We start from the raw sequence: 18801 nt of genomic DNA on the forward strand, positions 1-18801 counted from the left end.
GTGCAGTGTAACTGAACTCAAATTGCATAGCCATGATGTCTCCAAGTTCACCACTCTTTGTATATACCTGAAGTCAATTCTGCTGCCTTTTTTGAGGCCATTTTGGGGGGGCTACCAGAAGCAGCACTGTTGAGTAAAATATGTCAAGTGCCCAAGGAGTAAATAGGGCAAGCCTTTTCTAGCTTAAGGAACAAGATACCAAGGAAAAAGGAATGTCATACTACTTAACTGGAAGCATACAAATTATGCACTTAAATGCGGAAAGTAACTAGGATCCTCCTATACAGAGAGTCATGAAGAGCAGGTCTGTCTGGAGGAAAAATCAGAGGGCTTCAGCTTCTCTGCAAATGATCTTAGCTCTTATCTAAATTACGTGCCCATTAGAAGGTGTTCATACTGTCTACAGTTTTAAAAGTGAATATATCACTTGGTGATATATATTTATCAGAAACTGGAAAATGGCACTGTAAATTTACAGTTTGCTGTTTAAAGAGGCAACTTTTACACAGATGAAAAATTTCAGTGATCATATATATATTATTTATTAATTATTTAAATGGGAAATATATGATTAAAAAAAAAAAAAGCTTCTGAAATGTTCTGTAATCACTTCTCATGATTGTTTCCTCACTATGGTTAACCAAGTTTATACTCTGAGAACCTATTGAATCGAAGGCATTTTCAGCAGCTAGTTTCAGGATGTTCTACTCTTGAAGAAGTCAATTGAGGTTCCACAAATAAAACTCTGAATGTCATACTGAAAAACTTCTCACCTTTTCTTCTTTTCCTGTATTAAAACAGAAAATAATAAACATTCAAATGAGCATTTAATCCCACAATAACAACAGGATTTATTACAGTGGCAGAACGATTGCTCCAGGCAAACTGTAAATACCGACATATGTAAACAATACCTGCTGTGTTTAACTGATGCGTAGTTGTGAATTATAATTTATTCTGGAATAAAATGTGCTTTTAGCCTGGGGTCCATTGTAAAGAATAACAAAAAACTGAGATCGAGAGAGTAATACTAGAAGGAACTATGTGTCAGAGATATAAGACTCTGCAGTGATGCAATGATTTGGGAGTACTACTGTCCCTCCCCAGGATGAGGATTGCTCTCCCTTGTCTTTTGCCAAGTGTCCACCTAAGAAAGGGAAAGAAAGTAAGAAAGGGAAAAAAAAAAAAAAACAATGATTTGACGTTGTCTCAGACACTCTTAGCTATCAGCAGACCAAGGCTAAAAGATCTAATGGGCAGATGAGAAAAGAGGGCTTTGTATATTCTGATTTAGAAAAATTCTGATTCTTTTTTTCAGAAAAATCCAGACTTTCACCTCCTCGTCTTTCAAAGAGTCTGTGAAATGGGCTTGCCTAAAGGATTTCACTACCACCTCTGTAAGGCCTTTTGCCATCTAAGGCATTCAAGATCTTCAGTCCAAAGCTATTGTCTATCTATCCACGAAGCTATCCAAAGCTATTGTCACTATCCACGAAGAACTGGTTGGTGACCTGGTACGGCACTTGGATGTGCACAAGTCGATGGGGCCAGATGGGATCCACCCAAGGGTACTGAGAGAACTGGCAGAGGAGATGGCCAAGCCACTTACCATCATTTATCAACAGTCCTGGCTATCGGGGGAGGTCCCAGCTGACTGGCAGCTAGCAAACGTGACGCCCATCTACAAGAAGGGCCGGAGGGCAGACCCGGGAAACTATAGGCCTGTCAGTTTGACCTCAGTGCCAGGGAAGCTCATGGAGCAGATTCTCTTGAGAGTCATCACGCAGCACTTGCAGGGCAAGCAGGCGATCAGGCCCAGTCAGCATGGGTTTATGAAAGGCAGGTCCTGCTTGACGAACCTGATCTCCTTCTATGACAAAGTGACGCGCTGGGTGGATGACGGAAAGGCGGTGGATGACGGAAAGGCTGTGGATGTGATCTACCTTGACTTCAGCAAGGCTTTTGACACTGTCTCTCACAGCATTCTCCTCAAGAAACTGGCTGCTCTTGGCTTGGACTGGCGCACGCTTCATTGGGTTAGAAACTGGCTGGATAGCCGGGCCCAAAGAGTCATGGTGAATGGAGTCAAGTTCAGTTGGAGGCCAGTCACTAGTGGCGTTCCCCAGGGCTCGGTGCTGGGGCCGGTCCACTTTAATATCTTCATCAATGATCTGGATGAGGGCATTGAGTGCACCCTCAGTAAGTTTGCAGATGACACCAAGCTAGGTGCATGTGTCGATCTGCTTGAGGGTAGGAAGGCTCTGCAGGAGGATCTGGATAGGCTGCACCGATGGGCTGAGGTCAACTGCATGAAGTTTAACAAGGCCAAGTGCTGGGTCCTCCACCTGGAGGTCTTTAAAAGATGTTTAGGTGTGGAGCTTAGGGATATGGTTTAGTGGAGGACTGTTAGTGTTAGGTCAGAGGTTGGACTCGATGATCTTGAGGTCTCTTCCAACCTAGAAATTCTGTGAAATTCTGTGAAATCTGCAGCTTTGCTTGGACAGAGTTCCCCTTCTGACGGAGACTGTTCTCTAGAAGACTAGTCTCTGACTCAGGATGAAATGAGTCTATAAATGAAGCTGTCAGTCTTACCACTTCAACCTGGGAGAACCAGTGTCAGAAGATCATACATTAAAAAAAATAAATAATATATATATATACAAAAACAAAACAAAACAAAACAAACAAACAAACAACAACAAAAAAAAAAAAACAGTGAGCCAGTCATCACCTCTTATATGTAGTTTTCTCTGTGCTCTTACAGTGCAAAGAACATTATTTGCACCATTGGGGCAATCTGTAGAAGTGGTTTACAGAGGTTTTTTTGTTCAGGAAATTGCTTCCCAGCATCAGGGACGCATTCTTAATAGAGCAGGGATTGACTTCAAGCGATAAACTATCAGGGCAAGATGATTGATGAAGTGGGGCCTTCTTAAGAATGCTTGGTTGTTTAAGTCTTGAAGAAATAATGAAGGCTAAAAAGTTAGAAGTGTTTTTTCTCAGGAGCTGAACAAATTAATTTCGGATGCATTATTATTATTATTATTATTATTATTATTATTATTATTATTATTATTATTATTATTATTATTATTATTATTATTATTATTATTATTATTTTATACCAGTAGAAGTTTTTATGCTAGATCATTACTCCTAACATAAACTAGAAGAGCAGAAACAGATAAAAGTTGGATGTACTAAATTCTTAGAATGAATCCTATCCCACTGATGTCAAAAGGAATTTTGATAGTAAATTTTCATCCAAGTCAATATTTCATTACTACATTTTCCAGCCAAGATAGATTTTAGCTTATCAGAGCAGAGTGAAATTGAAAAGGTGAAGGTGCAAGGAGACATCTCCAATTTCTGGAATGGCTGTGCTGTAAGCAAGAACACAGATATTAAGTAATTCTAGGCATCTTAATAGTGCTATTTCCACTCTTCCTACAGGCTGGTACTGATCTGATACCAGTAGATTTTGCTAGCTGCAGTCACTATATCTCTGTTGAATCAGTCTCTGGATGCAACTGGAAGAAAATTAATACTTTTTTTTTCTTGATCTTTCAAAGACCTTCAGAAAAGACTGTATCCCATGTATTGTATTTGGAAAGAGAAGACTGAAAATGCTGCCTAGGATGAGCTGATGTAAGATGGGATTCACTGCAAAGGAAAAAAAAGAAATAAAATTAAAAAAAAAAAAAATATATATATATATATATATATATCTTTCATTCCTGTACAAGGATGAGCAGCTGTGAGACAGGACTAGTAGTAATGGGACAAGTTTTATTTCTTTCATTCCTGTACTTAAGGCAATAATGGGAAGAAATATGAAGTGTCTTGTGCATCTGCTATGCCAGCCACTGCTGGAAGGTTGCCAGCTTCAGGTCTGCAGGAACTGAACGTATGAGGCTTCACTCCTGTTGCCTTGGTATGCAACTGAAAATAACCATGTTGTACAGACTGTGCAAGATGGTGTTTGATTCTTCTATCTGCTGCCCTATGCATGTTCCCTTGGGGCTACTACTGCTGCTTCACTACAATTGTGATAACTGGAGCCTTTTCAATATTGACTGACATATTGCTGGATTTGGTGATCATTTGAAATTGTCTGCTTTACTTTTCTTCCCTCACTACTTCATTTGGGTATAAAATTAGTATTTAGCAATAAACAAATAACACTCTCCTTATTTCATTAAAAAGTTCAGAAAAATATGCAAAGGAATTTATTCAAACAGGCATCTGTAACATCACAGAAGCCACAGGGGGAAAAAAAATCTTTCTTATTTAAGGAAAAGAGAGAGAGAGAGAAAGAGGAGAACTAAAAAAGCCACTTAATCCATGAAAACAGCAGCATAGACAGAAAGATACATAAAGTATTGAAAGTCATTTCAATACATAAATTTCAAAACAAAAGGCTGCCATTACTTTTATTTGTCGTTTTTAATTTCTCCTAGAAGGTCTGAATGGCCTCTAGAGTTCAAGAGACACCTGAAAATTTAGGAAAACATGGCAGAGAGGAGTCAAAAGATCTGTTATCACACACCCCAGGATACAAGAGTACTCCTTACCTTTCATTCTAACCACTACCAGAGGTAGCTACTTCTTTCAATACCAAAAAAAAAAAAAAAAAAAAAAAAAAAAAAAAAAAAGTATATTATCATAGATTACAAGCTTTCACTACTAACCAAATAAAATATGCAATACAAATAAGAATGTCTTGGGGGGAGTCTGTGCTGAAAAATTACACAGTAAGCAGGTGGCAGAGCCCCAGGGTTATGCACAGCGCAGCCTGCCCAGGGTCTTTCACCACAGGACGACATCAAGAGCCCTGTGCCCCGTCAGCCACCCTGCAGTCCTCACTGCTCTAGGGACAACAACGAATAGGGTGTCCATGTCCCCTGTAATGGGCATGAAGAAGCAGAGTATCTCCAGAGAATTCTAAGGGTTGAAAGGGTCCTCAAAAGATCACTGGGTCCAACCCCCCTGCCAAAGCAAGTTCCCTACGGCAGGTTGCCAAGGTAGGCGTCCAGATGGGCCTTGAATATCTCCAGAGAAGCAGTTTCAACAACCTCCCCAGGCAGCCTGTTCCAGTTCTCCATCACCCTCACCATGATGTTCTTTTGCATGTTGGTGTGGAACTTCCTGTGATCCATTTTGTGACCATTGCCCCCTATCCTGTCCCCACAAACCACTGAAAAGAGGTTGGCCAAACTCCACTGTCTCCCATATTTAAGATATTTGTAAACATTTATAAGATCCCCTCTCAGTCTTCTCAAGGCTGAACAGACCCAGGTCTCTCAGTCTTTCCTTATAAAGGGCTCCTACATGAGTAAGAAGAAAACACCACAGAAAGGAGGGTGGTGGAAATCCTCACACCCCCCTCCATGCTGCTCTACAGCCTGCTGAGGCTGCCAGCTTTGGAGTCAGAGACATGAGACAAAAACATGATCGCATTGAAGAGTGCTGCTGCCATAAGGCTGTGTGGCTATGGACTGGCCAGAAACAATCTCTGGTGGAGTTTGCACGCCAGCTTTGTAGGGATGTTGATGGCAGGGCTGCATGGACAAGACAGGCCTGCGCATGCAGGCTGGGCCCAGGCACCCCAAAGACTCCTTCTCCTCCCCTCATCTTTCAGTGGATTTCTTTGTCTTGGAGAGGCCCTAATCCAACACTTCAGGGTGAATTTCCAGCTGGCGTGGCGCAGGGTCTGCAGCACGCTGTGTTAAGCCATGTGTACACCCAACCTCCTCCCACCCAGGAGCTGTTTTTTTATTATTATTATTTCTCCTTTTTTAAAATTATTTTTATATTTATCCTTTGTTTGTTTGTTTGTTTGTTTGTTTGTTTGTTTGCTGCTTCTCAAGAATAGTTAAGTTCGGGGCTCACAGCCCAAAACTCTTGCCCCAGCCACGGGCACGCACGTCCCCACTCCGGGCTCGCGTCAGGCGCACCTCAGCGCGGCGGCCACAGGGTGGCGCCCGCGCCATGCCGGGCAGGCGGCTGCGGGACGCCTGAGGCGGGGCTGCCCGGGCAGCCATTACACGCCCCCTCCGCCCCGATTATGCCGCCCGGGGCAGCGTTTTTCTCTGCCGCGGCAGGTGGGACGCTGCCCCGCCGCAGAACGGAGAGTGGAGTTCACGCAGGGGGAGGAAGGGGGCAGTAGGGGCCCGCACAGCCGCGTCTGGCACGCCGGCGGCGGAGGCGGGGTGGCGGGACCAGAGGGAGCCGCCTGCTTGGGCACGGCCCGGGCTGGGAAGGAAGAAGGGACGCTCTCAAAGAGCCTTAAAAAGCGTCGAGCTGCCGAACGCCTTGAAACGGGGATGCACAGACCACGCGGGGGACTCATTTCATGCTGATATTTCTTTATTAAATGAAGTCGTTCTTGGAAGTGCGTGAATAAGCACGAGTAACTAAATTGTTGTTAGTGCTTTCCACAGTCACATTTAAATACAACTACTTGGCGGGGTGGGTGCACACCTCCCAGCGCAAGTTTCTTCCAAGTCTTTTCTAAAAGGCCCGATCCAGCTAACCCTTTCGAAGGCATCCACAGCCTCTGCACGAAGGCAATTTTCCTTTTTTTTTTTTTTTAACCTAACTTGCTTCCTTTCACATCTTTCTCCCCCAACTGCCAGTCATAGAATCACAGAATCATTAAGGTTGGAAAAGACCTCCAAGATCAGCTGGTCCAACCATCCACCTACCACTTAATATCACCCACTAAACCATGTCCCTAAGCACCATGTTCAGCCTTTCCTTAATCACCCCCAGGGACGATGACTCCACCATCTCCCTGGGCAACCCATTCCAATGCATGACTGCTCTTTCTGAGAAGAAATGCCTCCTAGTTTCCAACCTGAACCTCCCCTGGTGCAACTTGAGGCCATTCCCTGTAGACCTGTCAATAGTTACCTGCAAGAAAAGGCCGACCTTCTGCTCCCCACAATTTCCTTTCCAGAAGTTTGTAGAGAGCAGTAAGGTCTCCCCTGAGCCTCCTCTTCTCCAGGCTGAACAAGCCCGGTTCCCTCATCTGCTCCACAGTGGACTTGTGTCCCAGGCCCTTCACCAGCTTCATAGCCCTACTCTGGACATGTTCCAGGGCCTCAGTGTCCTCAGTGTACTGAGGGACCCAAAGCTGAACACAGTACTCAAGGTGCAGCCTCACTAGAGCAGAGTACAGGGGGACGATCACTTCCCTAGTCCTGCTGGCCACACTGTTCTTGATAAAAGCCAGGATACCATTGGCCTTCTTGGCCACCTGGGCACACTGCTCACTCATGTTCAGGTGAGCATCAATCAGCACCCCCAGATCCTTTTCCTCTGCACAGCTTTCCAGCCACTCTGCCACAAGCCTGTAGCACTGCAGTCCTTCCCCGGGAGCATCTAGGAAGAAGCAGCGTGAGGGCAGCTGCGGCCAAACACAGCCATGTGTTTGGGGCACATGGGGCAGCACCAATGCCTGTGCTGGCCACAGCTCCTGGAGGCCACCTGAGGCTCTTAGTCCCCAAGCCCACGTGATAATTCAGAGTCAAAAGCACAAGGGAAGAGCTTTTGTGGGATTGCAAAAGATTGCATACTTGAGAAAGCTAAAATAGCTTTTATTTATTGAGATAGACACTGAAAACTTGAAATTGGACACTGGGGTTGTTATATTGCTTTGATGCTTTGTGTACAATGACATTTTAGTGTCGTGCTGCAGACAGAAATACTGATCTGTCTTCTTTCAATCCACTGCTAACCATGTATGTTGCCACTGTGTCTTGAACACTGAGACATATATTATTGCAAGAGGGCTGGAGATAATACCTTTAATTGCTTACCTATTCATCATCAGCAGTAGGATCTTCAAATTAATGTTAGGATTTTCATTCATTTTGCTTGTGATGTTAGTTAACATCTTAATCAGATGTGAGACTTCTTTGTGCTAGAAACACAGTGAAAGGAAGTGTGGTTTCTGACTAGAAAAGTTTACAGACTAATCTGAAACAAATGTAAAACACAGGAAATGCTGTGAACTAGAGACTTCAGCTGGTACACAGGTTATGTCTAAACTATGATGTAGCATGAAGTGCTGTTCTTTTGATCCGAGACTGTCCTCTGGTTTTGAAGATACGTGTCTTGGGGTAGCTTCTGTTCAAACTACTTGTGCCTATGTATTCTCAGTCTCAAGAATAAGATGACATCATGTAAACTGTATATTGTGAATCATCCCTACCCATTTCTGTCTCTAAGACACTATGTCTTGGCATCGTTTGGAAGAATGGCATGTGTCCCATAGCAAAACCATAAGCCATGTAGGGACCTTTCCAACATTTTAAAAATAGACACTGAAGTTGCTGTGCCCTGGAATGCTCCCTGGCACCATGATTTTAGTATTATTATTGTTGTTATTATTATTACTATTTATTATTTTTACTTGCACCATTGCCACAGGGCAGAGTTAGTCTAGGCTAAGGTACAACCATAAAGTGAATATGTGAATACTGTGTTTCAATTCAGAATGAGTCTAGCTGTAGGGACTGCCTTTGCACAGAGGTGAGTGTCAGGAGAATGTGGGAATGGAGCTGCTGAATTGTCAGTCAAGTCTTTGGCATCGCTTCCAAAACCTAAAGTGGTCATCAAAGTAATGGCTATACCAGTGATGGTAGTTTATGATAACTACTGCTCTCTTACAAACTCAGGATATCCCCAAATAATACTGGAAAAGTGTACGTGGAGTTTACAGAGGAAAGTGGTATGCTTTTACCTACAATGAGGGAGGGCAAAAAGCATAAGTGGTTTTATCTGCACAGCTGTTCCATCCATATCAGGGCTATATCTAGTCTAGAAGGGGGAAATATTTTTCTTATTTTTGAAGCTTGATGAACAAGGTGTTTATGACATAATTTGCATCAGAGATTCAGGCAGAATATAAAGACAGGAAAAGAAGTCAGAAATTATAGTTCCCAAAGGTAAAGGAACTGTTCTGGGCTGTATCACAGAATGAGCAAGCACCACAAACCATGTTACTATGAGAAATAGATTGGTAGCAGGTCCTGTGGTTACAGGTGTTTTGTCATGATTAATGGCTTGAGGAATAATCTTCAAAGCGTATGTATGACACACCATTATGTCTTAGCCAATATAAGACACCTCAGGCCCTTCTTTTAAGAGAGTTTGCAGTTCTTTTGTGACCTTTCTGTTTCCTTTTAGCTTTGTCTGTTAATGCTTCATGAACATCACTGTCATGTCTTTAACTATTAGAGTTGTAATATGAATATCTTTACAGAGCTTGAGACAGCTAAATTGTATATATATATATCTCCATGTGTCATTTGACTTTGTCATTTTTGATGGAGCCAAATTTATTACTGGGCGGTTATTCCTTATTATGGTCTACCTGTACATTTTGGCTTCTTAACTTCTCTCTCCAGTTGTTGTTATGCACAGAACTTTGCCAGTATGGCAGCTTAGCTTTAATCCAGAAAATTGTTCAATTTTCTCTGTTTTATTTATTTTTTCCCATGTCAAAATGTCATCTGCCCAGTCCTCTCCCAAATACTGCAAATTTTACTCTGTTTCCTGTGAAACATTGCAAGAATGAGGCACAACCCAAACAGATATGTGTTCCTCCCATGATGAAACCTAACTATGATTTTAGGGTTGGATAGCCACAGAGTATTATCTGCACGGGAAGGGATGGCCTTGTTAAATCTTCATTTCTACAAAGCTGTCCTGACGGGCCTTGCAAATCTCAAGCATACCCATATGAAAATGTCACATCCAGGAATACAACACATTTCCCCAGGACTGGACCTACCAAATTGCCTTCCAGTAAACAGCAACATATCTCTCATTAGTGTCCCCTGTCCACAGTCTCTCAAAGGTCCAGACAGGTCCAGACCATATGCATGCCGATACATAAAGCAGGTTAAAAGGTTTGGCATTGACCATCTTTCTAAGGCCTCCCTTTTATGTGGTGGAAAACATTTCATGTACACATTCATTTTGAGGGTGAGATTTCATGCCTCTACAGGAGAAAAAGAGTGACATTGGGTTTGTTTTGGTTTTCCCCATAATGACCTTCTGGCAGTTATCTGCATTCTTGAAGCTTCCCAGAACATTGACCTACCCTTTTCCTCTTCAGCCTTCTTCAGAGGGCAAGAGGGACTTCCCTGAATAAATGAATCACAGGACAACTGGGATCTTTCAGCTCCTTGTTGCAAAAGACTTGTTTCACTTTGGTCTCCTTTTCCTCTAAACAGCATGCCCTAGTGATGATACTAAGGACGTGAACTACTTTGAACTCCACAGTGCTTATATTCAAGGAATACAGTAGTTCCTTGTGCTGTCACAAATAGCCTAGATTTTCTGTGAATATTTATGCTATATTTCCTTCTTAACTTCACCCCAAGCATGAAAGGTACATTCTAGTAAATCCTGAATTTTGCCCTTCTCTGACTGTGGGATTTACAATGTTAATGTTGTTGCTTCTTCCATAACAACAAAATGGAATTAAAATTAAAAGTAATAAATTTGTTTTCAGGATTTCTGCCCATTTATCTTATTCCTATAAGCTCAAGCTGCTGTTGTTCATCCCCTGTATACTTGCTGTCTCTGTCTGGCCTTTGTAAAATCCTACAAAGTGATGCAATCCTTTGCTGTTCTTGCAACTTTTTGTTCCAGATGCTGAGCAATCTGTTTGCTTGGGTTGGGTTTGTGTCTGTTTATATCTTCAAACTTGCAGCTCCGCCTGTTGCCTGGAGCACTTTTCTTGTAACATTCTGAATTCTTTTTAACACTGGAAATTCGAATTCCTTTTAACACTTCCATCAGAGTAAGTAGATCAGGTAATTTGCCTTGCTTGCTGAATTCCAATCACATCGTCAATGTTAATTATATTTCTAATACACATGTTTCTTTTCCCAAACCATATCAGGCATCCCAGCTTTATAGGAGTGAATCGTCAGCCACAAGGTTTTCTCAGTTTTGCCTGTCTTGTTGAATAGATCCTATAAGAATCTTTTTAGCTGTCTTGACTTTTCTAGGAATTTTAACTCTAGAGGGATTCTTATATGCTGCATTCCAAATAAAGTACTTTTAAAATTATTATTTTTTTTTTTACTAATTTAGGAGTTGTTCAGAACCCATGAAGTGATGGAGACCTATTTCTTCTCAGAACCTGAATCCTAACCAGCCTGCACTGTGGAAACAGACTCTGCATAATGCAGCAACTGATCCCAGTGAACAATTGTCAGAATATTTTAAAAATATCAATTTATATAATGAGAACATGATTAAATTGATATATTTCTCAAAAACACACAAATCATTTATGACTGTACACCCATTTTCAAATTCCTGGTATGAAAGCATTTAAGCTCAGTTGCTTAAATATCTGCTTAAACTTTGGAAGGAAAATCTTTTTGGGAGTTGGATTTACCCTCCCAAATATTTCAGACACTTCCTTCCTTCCTTCTTTGTTTTGTTTCTTTGTTTTGTTTTCATGAATGGGCAAAGACCATAGCAATTGCACAGGATTTGGAAGGCCGCTCAGCATCCGTCCTCTCTGCACTGAACTGCACAAATCTCAGCTGGAGCTGGAGTGTGGTAAACACTGCCCAGTGATAGAACATAATTCTTAGGCATAATCACCATTAATTAGCATTGGTGAAAATCTGTGCTGCCACACTAGACCCAAATATATAATTATATAGAATTACATATACACTTGTGCAGGAAGTGACTATTCTCCAGTAGAATGGATATCTTTCCTTGTAATTTCATTCAAATAATATAAGCAATACTTGCTTATAATATAAGGTAACTATAAGTTTGTATTGGTGGACAGCTTCAAATCTGAATTCTTCCTTCTTTTTATCTCACTTGGCTCATAAGAAGTTTCATTCACTTAAACCAGGATTTATCCTACAGTGTTGGACTGTTAATGGAAACATGAAATATTTGGCTGAATCATCCAACTAGTCACTTTAGAGTCCTTCTACAGCCAAAGAGGAAAGACCAAGTAACTTTTTGGTAGTTAGTGAGATCCTAAAATGAATTTCTCGAACTCCCTCTTTCAACAGGGAGACCCCTGAGGCAGCCATTCTTCTAAAACAGTCACCTTTACTGAACTGACAAAACTGAAATTTTATTCCAACCCATAACATATCTGAGAGTTTTGAAAATAGTATGTATATAAAGTTATTACATGGGAAAGGAATGGCTTAGGTATGTCTTAAATACAAGCTATATTTCTTTTTCTCAGATCAGAATTGTTAACATTGGGAGATGTATTTTCCTTGTGTAAGCAAACACATGTATTGGAAAGGAATGGTTTCATGTTGGAAACGTGAGCTTTCTGGCTAATGATCTGTTCTGTCAGAGTCCCACATAAAGTAAAGACAAAACAAAATTCCACAAAACATTTATATAAAGTCATAAAAGTACTTTTGGGAGACAAATGTTCCTCCTTGTATATGGACTGTCTGAAAGGAGAGTCAGTGTAGGTATTCTGCCTTTTAGATTTCACATGAAGCAGGTCTCAGCTGAATATAGATTGCAGATGAGTTGGCATTTTATTTGTTAAACAGTTTTAGCAAAATTTCTATACATTTGTGCAATCAAGATGGGCTTACCTTGTACTTTTTCCAAGGAACAAAGATGTCATTAATATAACAAGGCAATCATAAAACAGATACTTGACAAATGTCAAAAATGTATGCATTTCTTACCTGCCTTGTTTGTGGACCGCAGAATTGGAAGGTGGTTTTTCATTTTAAGCCTCTCCTTATCCAGCTATATAGCTCATACCCAGTCAAACAAAAAAGACTTTAAAAATGAAATGAGTTTACTCTATCAGGCTGGCAAAAACTTAATATAAAATAACAAAAAGTAAGGGGCTAAAACATACTATCTTCCTATGGAATCAATTAATGCTTAAAAAGTGTACTTTAGAATGCTGTGGTCACCTCATTTGTATAAAGCACAGATCCAAATCTCAACTGTTCATGAGTTAAAAAAATGTGTGCATGTATTTTTTTGTGTCTTTATAGGTGAGGAGCGCCAGAACACATGGCCTGCCTGGCACTTCCCTGGGCAAGCCAGAAGCCTTCATCTCAGGACTAATCTAGAAGGAGTCTGTTCACTTCACATTTTCCTAATCATATAATGCCTCTCACTGAGAGACAATAAATATTATTTTACTTTTAACAAAGAGTATTTATTAAACCAAGGATTAAAATTAATAATTTGAAATATCAGAATCAGTCCTTGTTAGGAAAATGTCTCATCAGAAATGTAAACATACCTAATTGCCATAGTAAGATAAATAAGTATACACTGATACATATATCTCTATAAAAGAATTGAGAGTTTATACAATATTCACTATCTAAAAACTGATTTTGTCCTGAACTGTGGCCATTTTATACTTCTATTCTAAAATTAGTAGGGCATTGCCATCACACAGATGCGGCTGTTATGGCAACAAACACAGCAAGTGCATTCATTGTTTTATGAGGAAACTATTTTTATATACTATATAGCTGGAAAAAAATATATATATTTGAGAGCATGTAGTATGATGCATGGATGGAAGCAATAATATGTTTTCCTTAGTGTCACACTCCTCACCCCTGATTTTGACCTACTGTTTTTACTTTATACAGCTACTTCATATTTAGGAATTTACCCTGAATGTTTTTTCCAACATTTCACATGGAGCTTTCTACACTGTTTAAAGTTCTCCATGTTTTCCTTGTTTTTCCGATCTCCTGGAGTCATTAACCAATTACAGCTGGGATCAAGGCCAAAAACAGCTAAGTATCACGACTCAGATTATCTCAAGTGGCACCTTAGTTAAATTGCTGAATAATCTTTTCTCTAGGGTTCAGATAAACATTGGTTGAGTTTTCTTATACCTTATGACTTCCTTTCTGATTTATATTATTTTCTTATATTGTTGAATGATTTGCTTATATTGTTTTCTTTATGTATGGTTTTCTAGACATGATTCCCCCTTCAGTTACATACCTACAAGTTAGGATAGCCCCCTTCCTTCAAAATCTTTGTCTAGGTAAAACTGGAAGATAAATTAAATGATGGTCTCAGCACAGCTTGCCCTTAAATCACAGAAGACAACAATTTCAGCAGATCCTGTATGAAGCCCTCATTTTGTTGGTCATGGATTATTTTACACTTCACAGGGGAAAAAAAATAAAAATAATAACAATATTAAAAGTAATCTGCAGTTCATCTACTTCTAAGATACTACCAAAACCCAGTCCTGGGCTTCTATGCAGTATCTGAAAATAGAAAACCACAGTGCAGGATGATCTGACAATAAACCAGGTTAAACGAGTTCTCGTTAAGCAAAAGCCATCCTGGCTACTAATATTAAGAAGAGGCGGTATGTTCTTCTCTAAAGTAATTTGTCTTTTTTCCTGATTGTGAATTAACCCTTGAGAAAATACTTGGAGCAAAAGAAAATCTTATCTCTAGAGTTTTAAAGTTAAAACAGAAAAAGACTGCTTCTAACTAGGAAAACCCAGCTGATTATCCCACCCCACAAATACAAATAAAAGCGGAAAGGCTACAGATGAAAATGTAAAATGAGAGGTCAGCAAAAGGAGCTATTACACTATCCTTCATGCTTTGAAGCAGAACAAAGTACTAAAGAAATTTCTTAATCTACATTTATTTATTTTCCTGATTCAAAGAAAAGATTATGACAATAAACTGCATAAATTGTTAAAATGTGATTTTCCCTGCTGATTGACTTAGTACTGTACCTTATGTGAATAGTTTGGGATGAAAATGTCCTTATCTGACTGTTGCTGGAGATGCATCTGCTCTCAAGAGATAAGGAAGAGAAGGGCATGTTTACAAAAACAGGTTTCAAGAATCTGTATTGCAAAGATGGTCCAACATCGATACAGCCACACAGTATCACAGTACCAGTAATTCATTGTAACTGAGCTTTTAATGCAATTTATAAAAAAATAAAGTTATTTACATTTGCAACTTATTTGATGGCGTCCTCCCTTTATTACAGCATTTGAACTAGTGAAGAAATGTCACTAGAACTCCTTTGAGGGTAAACTTTTCAAAGATAAGCATAACAGTACAGGAAAAATGTTTAAAACATTACAAATTCTTGCTCTTTTGCAGCATTCATACAAGATAATTCTTTACAACACATGCACCCTGGCCTTACAGTAAACTGAATTCCTCTTCCAGATTAAGGCACAGAAACTGCCACATTTTGAGGACAGCCCCACCTTACATGTGGCACTTCAAGACATAACCAAAGGAATCATTTTAATTCCTGTGGATGGTAGTCTAAATGCAGAATTTAGCTATTTACACGTTTTTAAGAAGTCTCTGGTTAAAAGGACAAAAAAAAAAAAGTAAAAAAAAAGTATAACTATACTTAATGCATAGTTGCAGTAAACCAAATTCGTGAATACAAAAGCCATCAAAATATATTATAAATCTGAGTTTCAAAGCTACTCTAAAATACTGCTTTGCTTTAGAATACAAATAACACTGTTTGGGGTTAGATGTAGAGTTGTATTTTGGTCCATGCTGTTAATTCTATATCATTATGTTCCTCTTCCATTAGTTTAACAGCCTCAGAACAACAGGTCCTCAGGCAGTGGTAAGAATGGTGAAGCCAAAGAAGGGCTTTTCCAAATCTCAGACTTCAGCTGCTGCAACTAGTTCATGAAAACTCTAATTTCCAATTTTTTCCCTTCTTTACAGCTTCATATATATTTCCCTCAGAGCTCTAAGGGAAAGGAATGATGGGAGACATCAATTTAACCCTGTTAGAGTCGGGTTTTTGTCACCATCTTCTAGTCTTGAGCCAATAAATCATAGCTCTTAAAAACATCCAGCCCATAAAAAAAAATCAACAACATCAAAAAAAATAATATTACTTTGACTAAGCGGTAGTTCCACATAATCTGCTGGCAGTAGAAACTTCTTTGGTGTCAGTGTCAGGTCTTCCCGAAACCACAAATGGCCAAGTCTGTAAGGAAAAAAAGAAAAGAAAAGAAAAGAAAAAAAAAAAAAAGTTATTTCATATTAGAAAGAAAGTTTATCCCAGTATGAAACTGGAGCTTTATTAGTGATAAATGTCTAAGTGTGGTTCAGTCACAACCACGTCATCATGTTTTCGTCCCTGTGGGAAGTGCAGAGAGCGCCGCGTTCCTCTCACAAATATTTTCATGAAGTTCTTCATTGAAATTAAAAGCTCCTCAACAGCGCTGCTACGGTCGGCAACAAATTGTTCCCATCAAACGTGCAACATTTACAACTGTTTGTCTGGTTTCATAAATAAAAGGCCTAGGAACTCTTCAAATCCAACCAGTGGAGCAACCCTTCGGCAGGCAACGGGCATTTCGCTTTGTACCGAGCACCTAAGGACGGCTCACTCGTGCTCCGAGCTAGCCGGCAGAGCGAGTTGCTCCTTTTTGGGACGCTAAACTTGCCTAATACCAGAGGAATTTGTTTCGTTAGGATTCCCTGCCCCGACAGCCCGGAGCACACACACCCGCCGTCCCCCAGCCCCAAACCGGCCCCCGCTCGCCCCTGGCCGAGGGTCGCTGGGGGTCTGCGCGTTTTCCTTGACGGCTGGCCCAGCCGGGGGGCTACCGGCTCTGTCCCCCCGCCTCCCATCCGAGCCCCCCGAGGCCGTACCAGGTTGACGGGGTGGACGTAGCCGTTCTCGTAGCGGTCCTCCTGCAGGAGCTGCCGGAGGTGGGCGATGTAGCTGGACGCCAGGCGCAGCGTGTCCAGCTTGGAGAGCTTGGTGTCGGGCGGCACCCAGGGCAGACTGGTCTTGAGCCTGGAAAACGCCTTGCTCAGCACCCGCATCCTCGCCCGCTCCCTCGCGTTGGCCGCGTTGCGCTGCGACTGCTTCCCCTCTGCCGGCGGCCCCCGCGGCCCCGACGGCGCCTTCTTGCCCCCGGGGCCGCCGCCCCTCGCCCGCTTCCTCTTGCAGCCGCTGCCCGCCGCGCAGCTGCCCTCGCCGTCCTCTTCCTCCTCCTCCTCTTCCTCCTCCTCCTCCTCCTCCTCCGCTGCCGACGAGTTGTCCCCCGAGGGGTACAGCTCGCCGCGGGGCTGCCGCTTGCCGGGGGGCTGCGGGTAGCCCAGCTGCAGCCCCCGCAGCTCCATCCCGGGCAGCTCCTCCGCCTCGCTCCCGGAGCCCGCGGACATCGGCCCGGGAGGGCGGCGGGAGGCGCTCAGCGAGCCGGGAGGGAGGCAGGGGGCGGCCCCGTGGCGGACAGGGGCTGCGGGGGGGGGGGCTGGGCACGGAGGGGGGGATGCGCCCCTTGCCGGCCCTATATAGCGGCTGGCCGCGGGGCGAAGCGGCCGCCGGGCCGAGGGGAGGGAGTCGCGGGGTTTGGCGGGGGGGCAGGAGGAGGGGGTAGGAGCCGGCCGGGGGCGGCGCCTTCTCCGCGCTGCCCCGCGCAGAGCTGCGCGCTGCCCCGAGGGGGGGCCGGTCCCGCAGGCCGAGGGGAGGCGGGGGGCACTGGGGAGGGGATGGGGTCGTCAGGGATGAGCTTGTCTTTTTTTTTTTTTTTTTTTTTTTTTTTGGTTGGGGGGGGGGGAAGGACTGTTGTAAATTGTCGCTGGGAACGCGCGCACCGCGCTTTGGTAGTGTCGGGAACCTGGGGGGAAACTGCAGGGAATCCCCCGCGGGTATAACACGTCTGAGAGCTCCGCCTGGCTGGGGGCAATTAACCAAAACCCATGGGGCAATGTGCGGCTCTGCGGCCCGGAGCAAACGAGCCACTCGCGGTTTGCTTTAAGCGAATCCCGCGGTACAGCTCTTAGAGAGCTGGCGGCGGAGAGGGAGACCCAGCGCCCGCTGGAAGAGCCGATACGCAAATCCAAGAGAGGCGTGCATTAGGGACCCCCGGCGTGCATCCCTCCCACACCCCAAAAAAGCCTTCTTCCCCGGGTGAATAACGGGAACTTGCTTCCTCTCCGGCCTTCCCGGCCCTGCCTGCATACAGTTAAGCAGAACAACAGTTCCAGCTCGCGGGATAGAAAAGAATCTAATGACTACAACAGGTGGAAAGATCTGCTCCCGAAATTTTGCTCCCGTTTTTTTCCCTTTACATTTCCCTCCCCAGCAAGTGGAACCTTCCCCGCTGCTGCCGCCCAACTTTCCTGGCAGCGCCGGCAGGGTTTTCACCCAGCACCGGGCAGCAGCTCCTCTGCCCGCCAGCCCCGGGCTCTTCCCAGGGCCGTTTAAATCTGTGTAAACCTCGGCTTCGCCCTCTGGGGCCGGATCCACGCCGGGGACGGGGTTAAGAGCAACCTCTGCAAAGGAAACTTGACGTTGCCTGAACCCCCGGAACACGCGGCTGGGCTTGCAACTGGAGCTCTTGAACTCCGGCTGACACCGAGATGCTCTCGCCGGGTCCCACGGGCTGTACGGTGGAAGGGGAGCACGCTGGACTTTTTATTTTTTTCTTTTCTCTGCCTCCCCAGTTACCCTACATTATCCGTATAAATATATATATATATATATATAAAGATACTGCAGGGGAAGAGATATAGGTTTACTTCCCAACCCCCCCATCTGGGTTGTTTATACAGGTGCGGGCTGAACGCTTTCCCTGCTAAAGATTAATGGGAGAAAGTGCTGAATTTCTTTAAACAAAGGAGAAAATGGTACCCAGCCTTAAAAGCCACAATGGCAAACCTCACCTTGCGCGTTTACCTCTTCCTCGGCGGATTAAAGGTGACGCGTAATGGATACTTCGTCTCGCTTAATGTCGGGATTGGGACTGGGGGGAAGGG

General features: G+C 43.0%; 1 protein-coding gene across 1 annotated transcript; it reads right to left on the reverse strand.

Moving 5' to 3' along the window:
• Positions 1–14946: 14946 nt before the first annotated feature.
• MSC (musculin) lies at positions 14947–17329 on the reverse strand. Its single transcript, XM_068672089.1, has 2 exons — positions 16687–17329; positions 14947–16015 (listed from the first exon to the last, which is right to left on the reverse strand). Exons 1-2 carry the CDS (start codon positions 17203–17205, stop codon positions 15929–15931), a joined length of 606 nt encoding a protein of 201 aa, XP_068528190.1. The 5' UTR covers positions 17206–17329; the 3' UTR covers positions 14947–15928.
• Positions 17330–18801: the final 1472 nt, after the last annotated feature.

The sequence above is a fragment of the Anas acuta genome, chromosome 2 (assembly GCF_963932015.1).
Source record: "Anas acuta chromosome 2, bAnaAcu1.1, whole genome shotgun sequence".
Taxonomy (NCBI): Eukaryota; Metazoa; Chordata; class Aves; order Anseriformes; family Anatidae; genus Anas; species Anas acuta.

Coding starts and splice junctions, on each gene's coding strand:
- MSC (XM_068672089.1), bottom strand. CDS start 17,205: ATGTCCGCGGGCTCCGGGAGCGAGGCGGAGGAGCTGCCCGGGATGGAG. Junction 16,016..16,686: donor ACGTCCACCCCGTCAACCTG/GTACGGCCTCGG, acceptor TTTTCCTTACAG/ACTTGGCCATTTGTGGTTTC.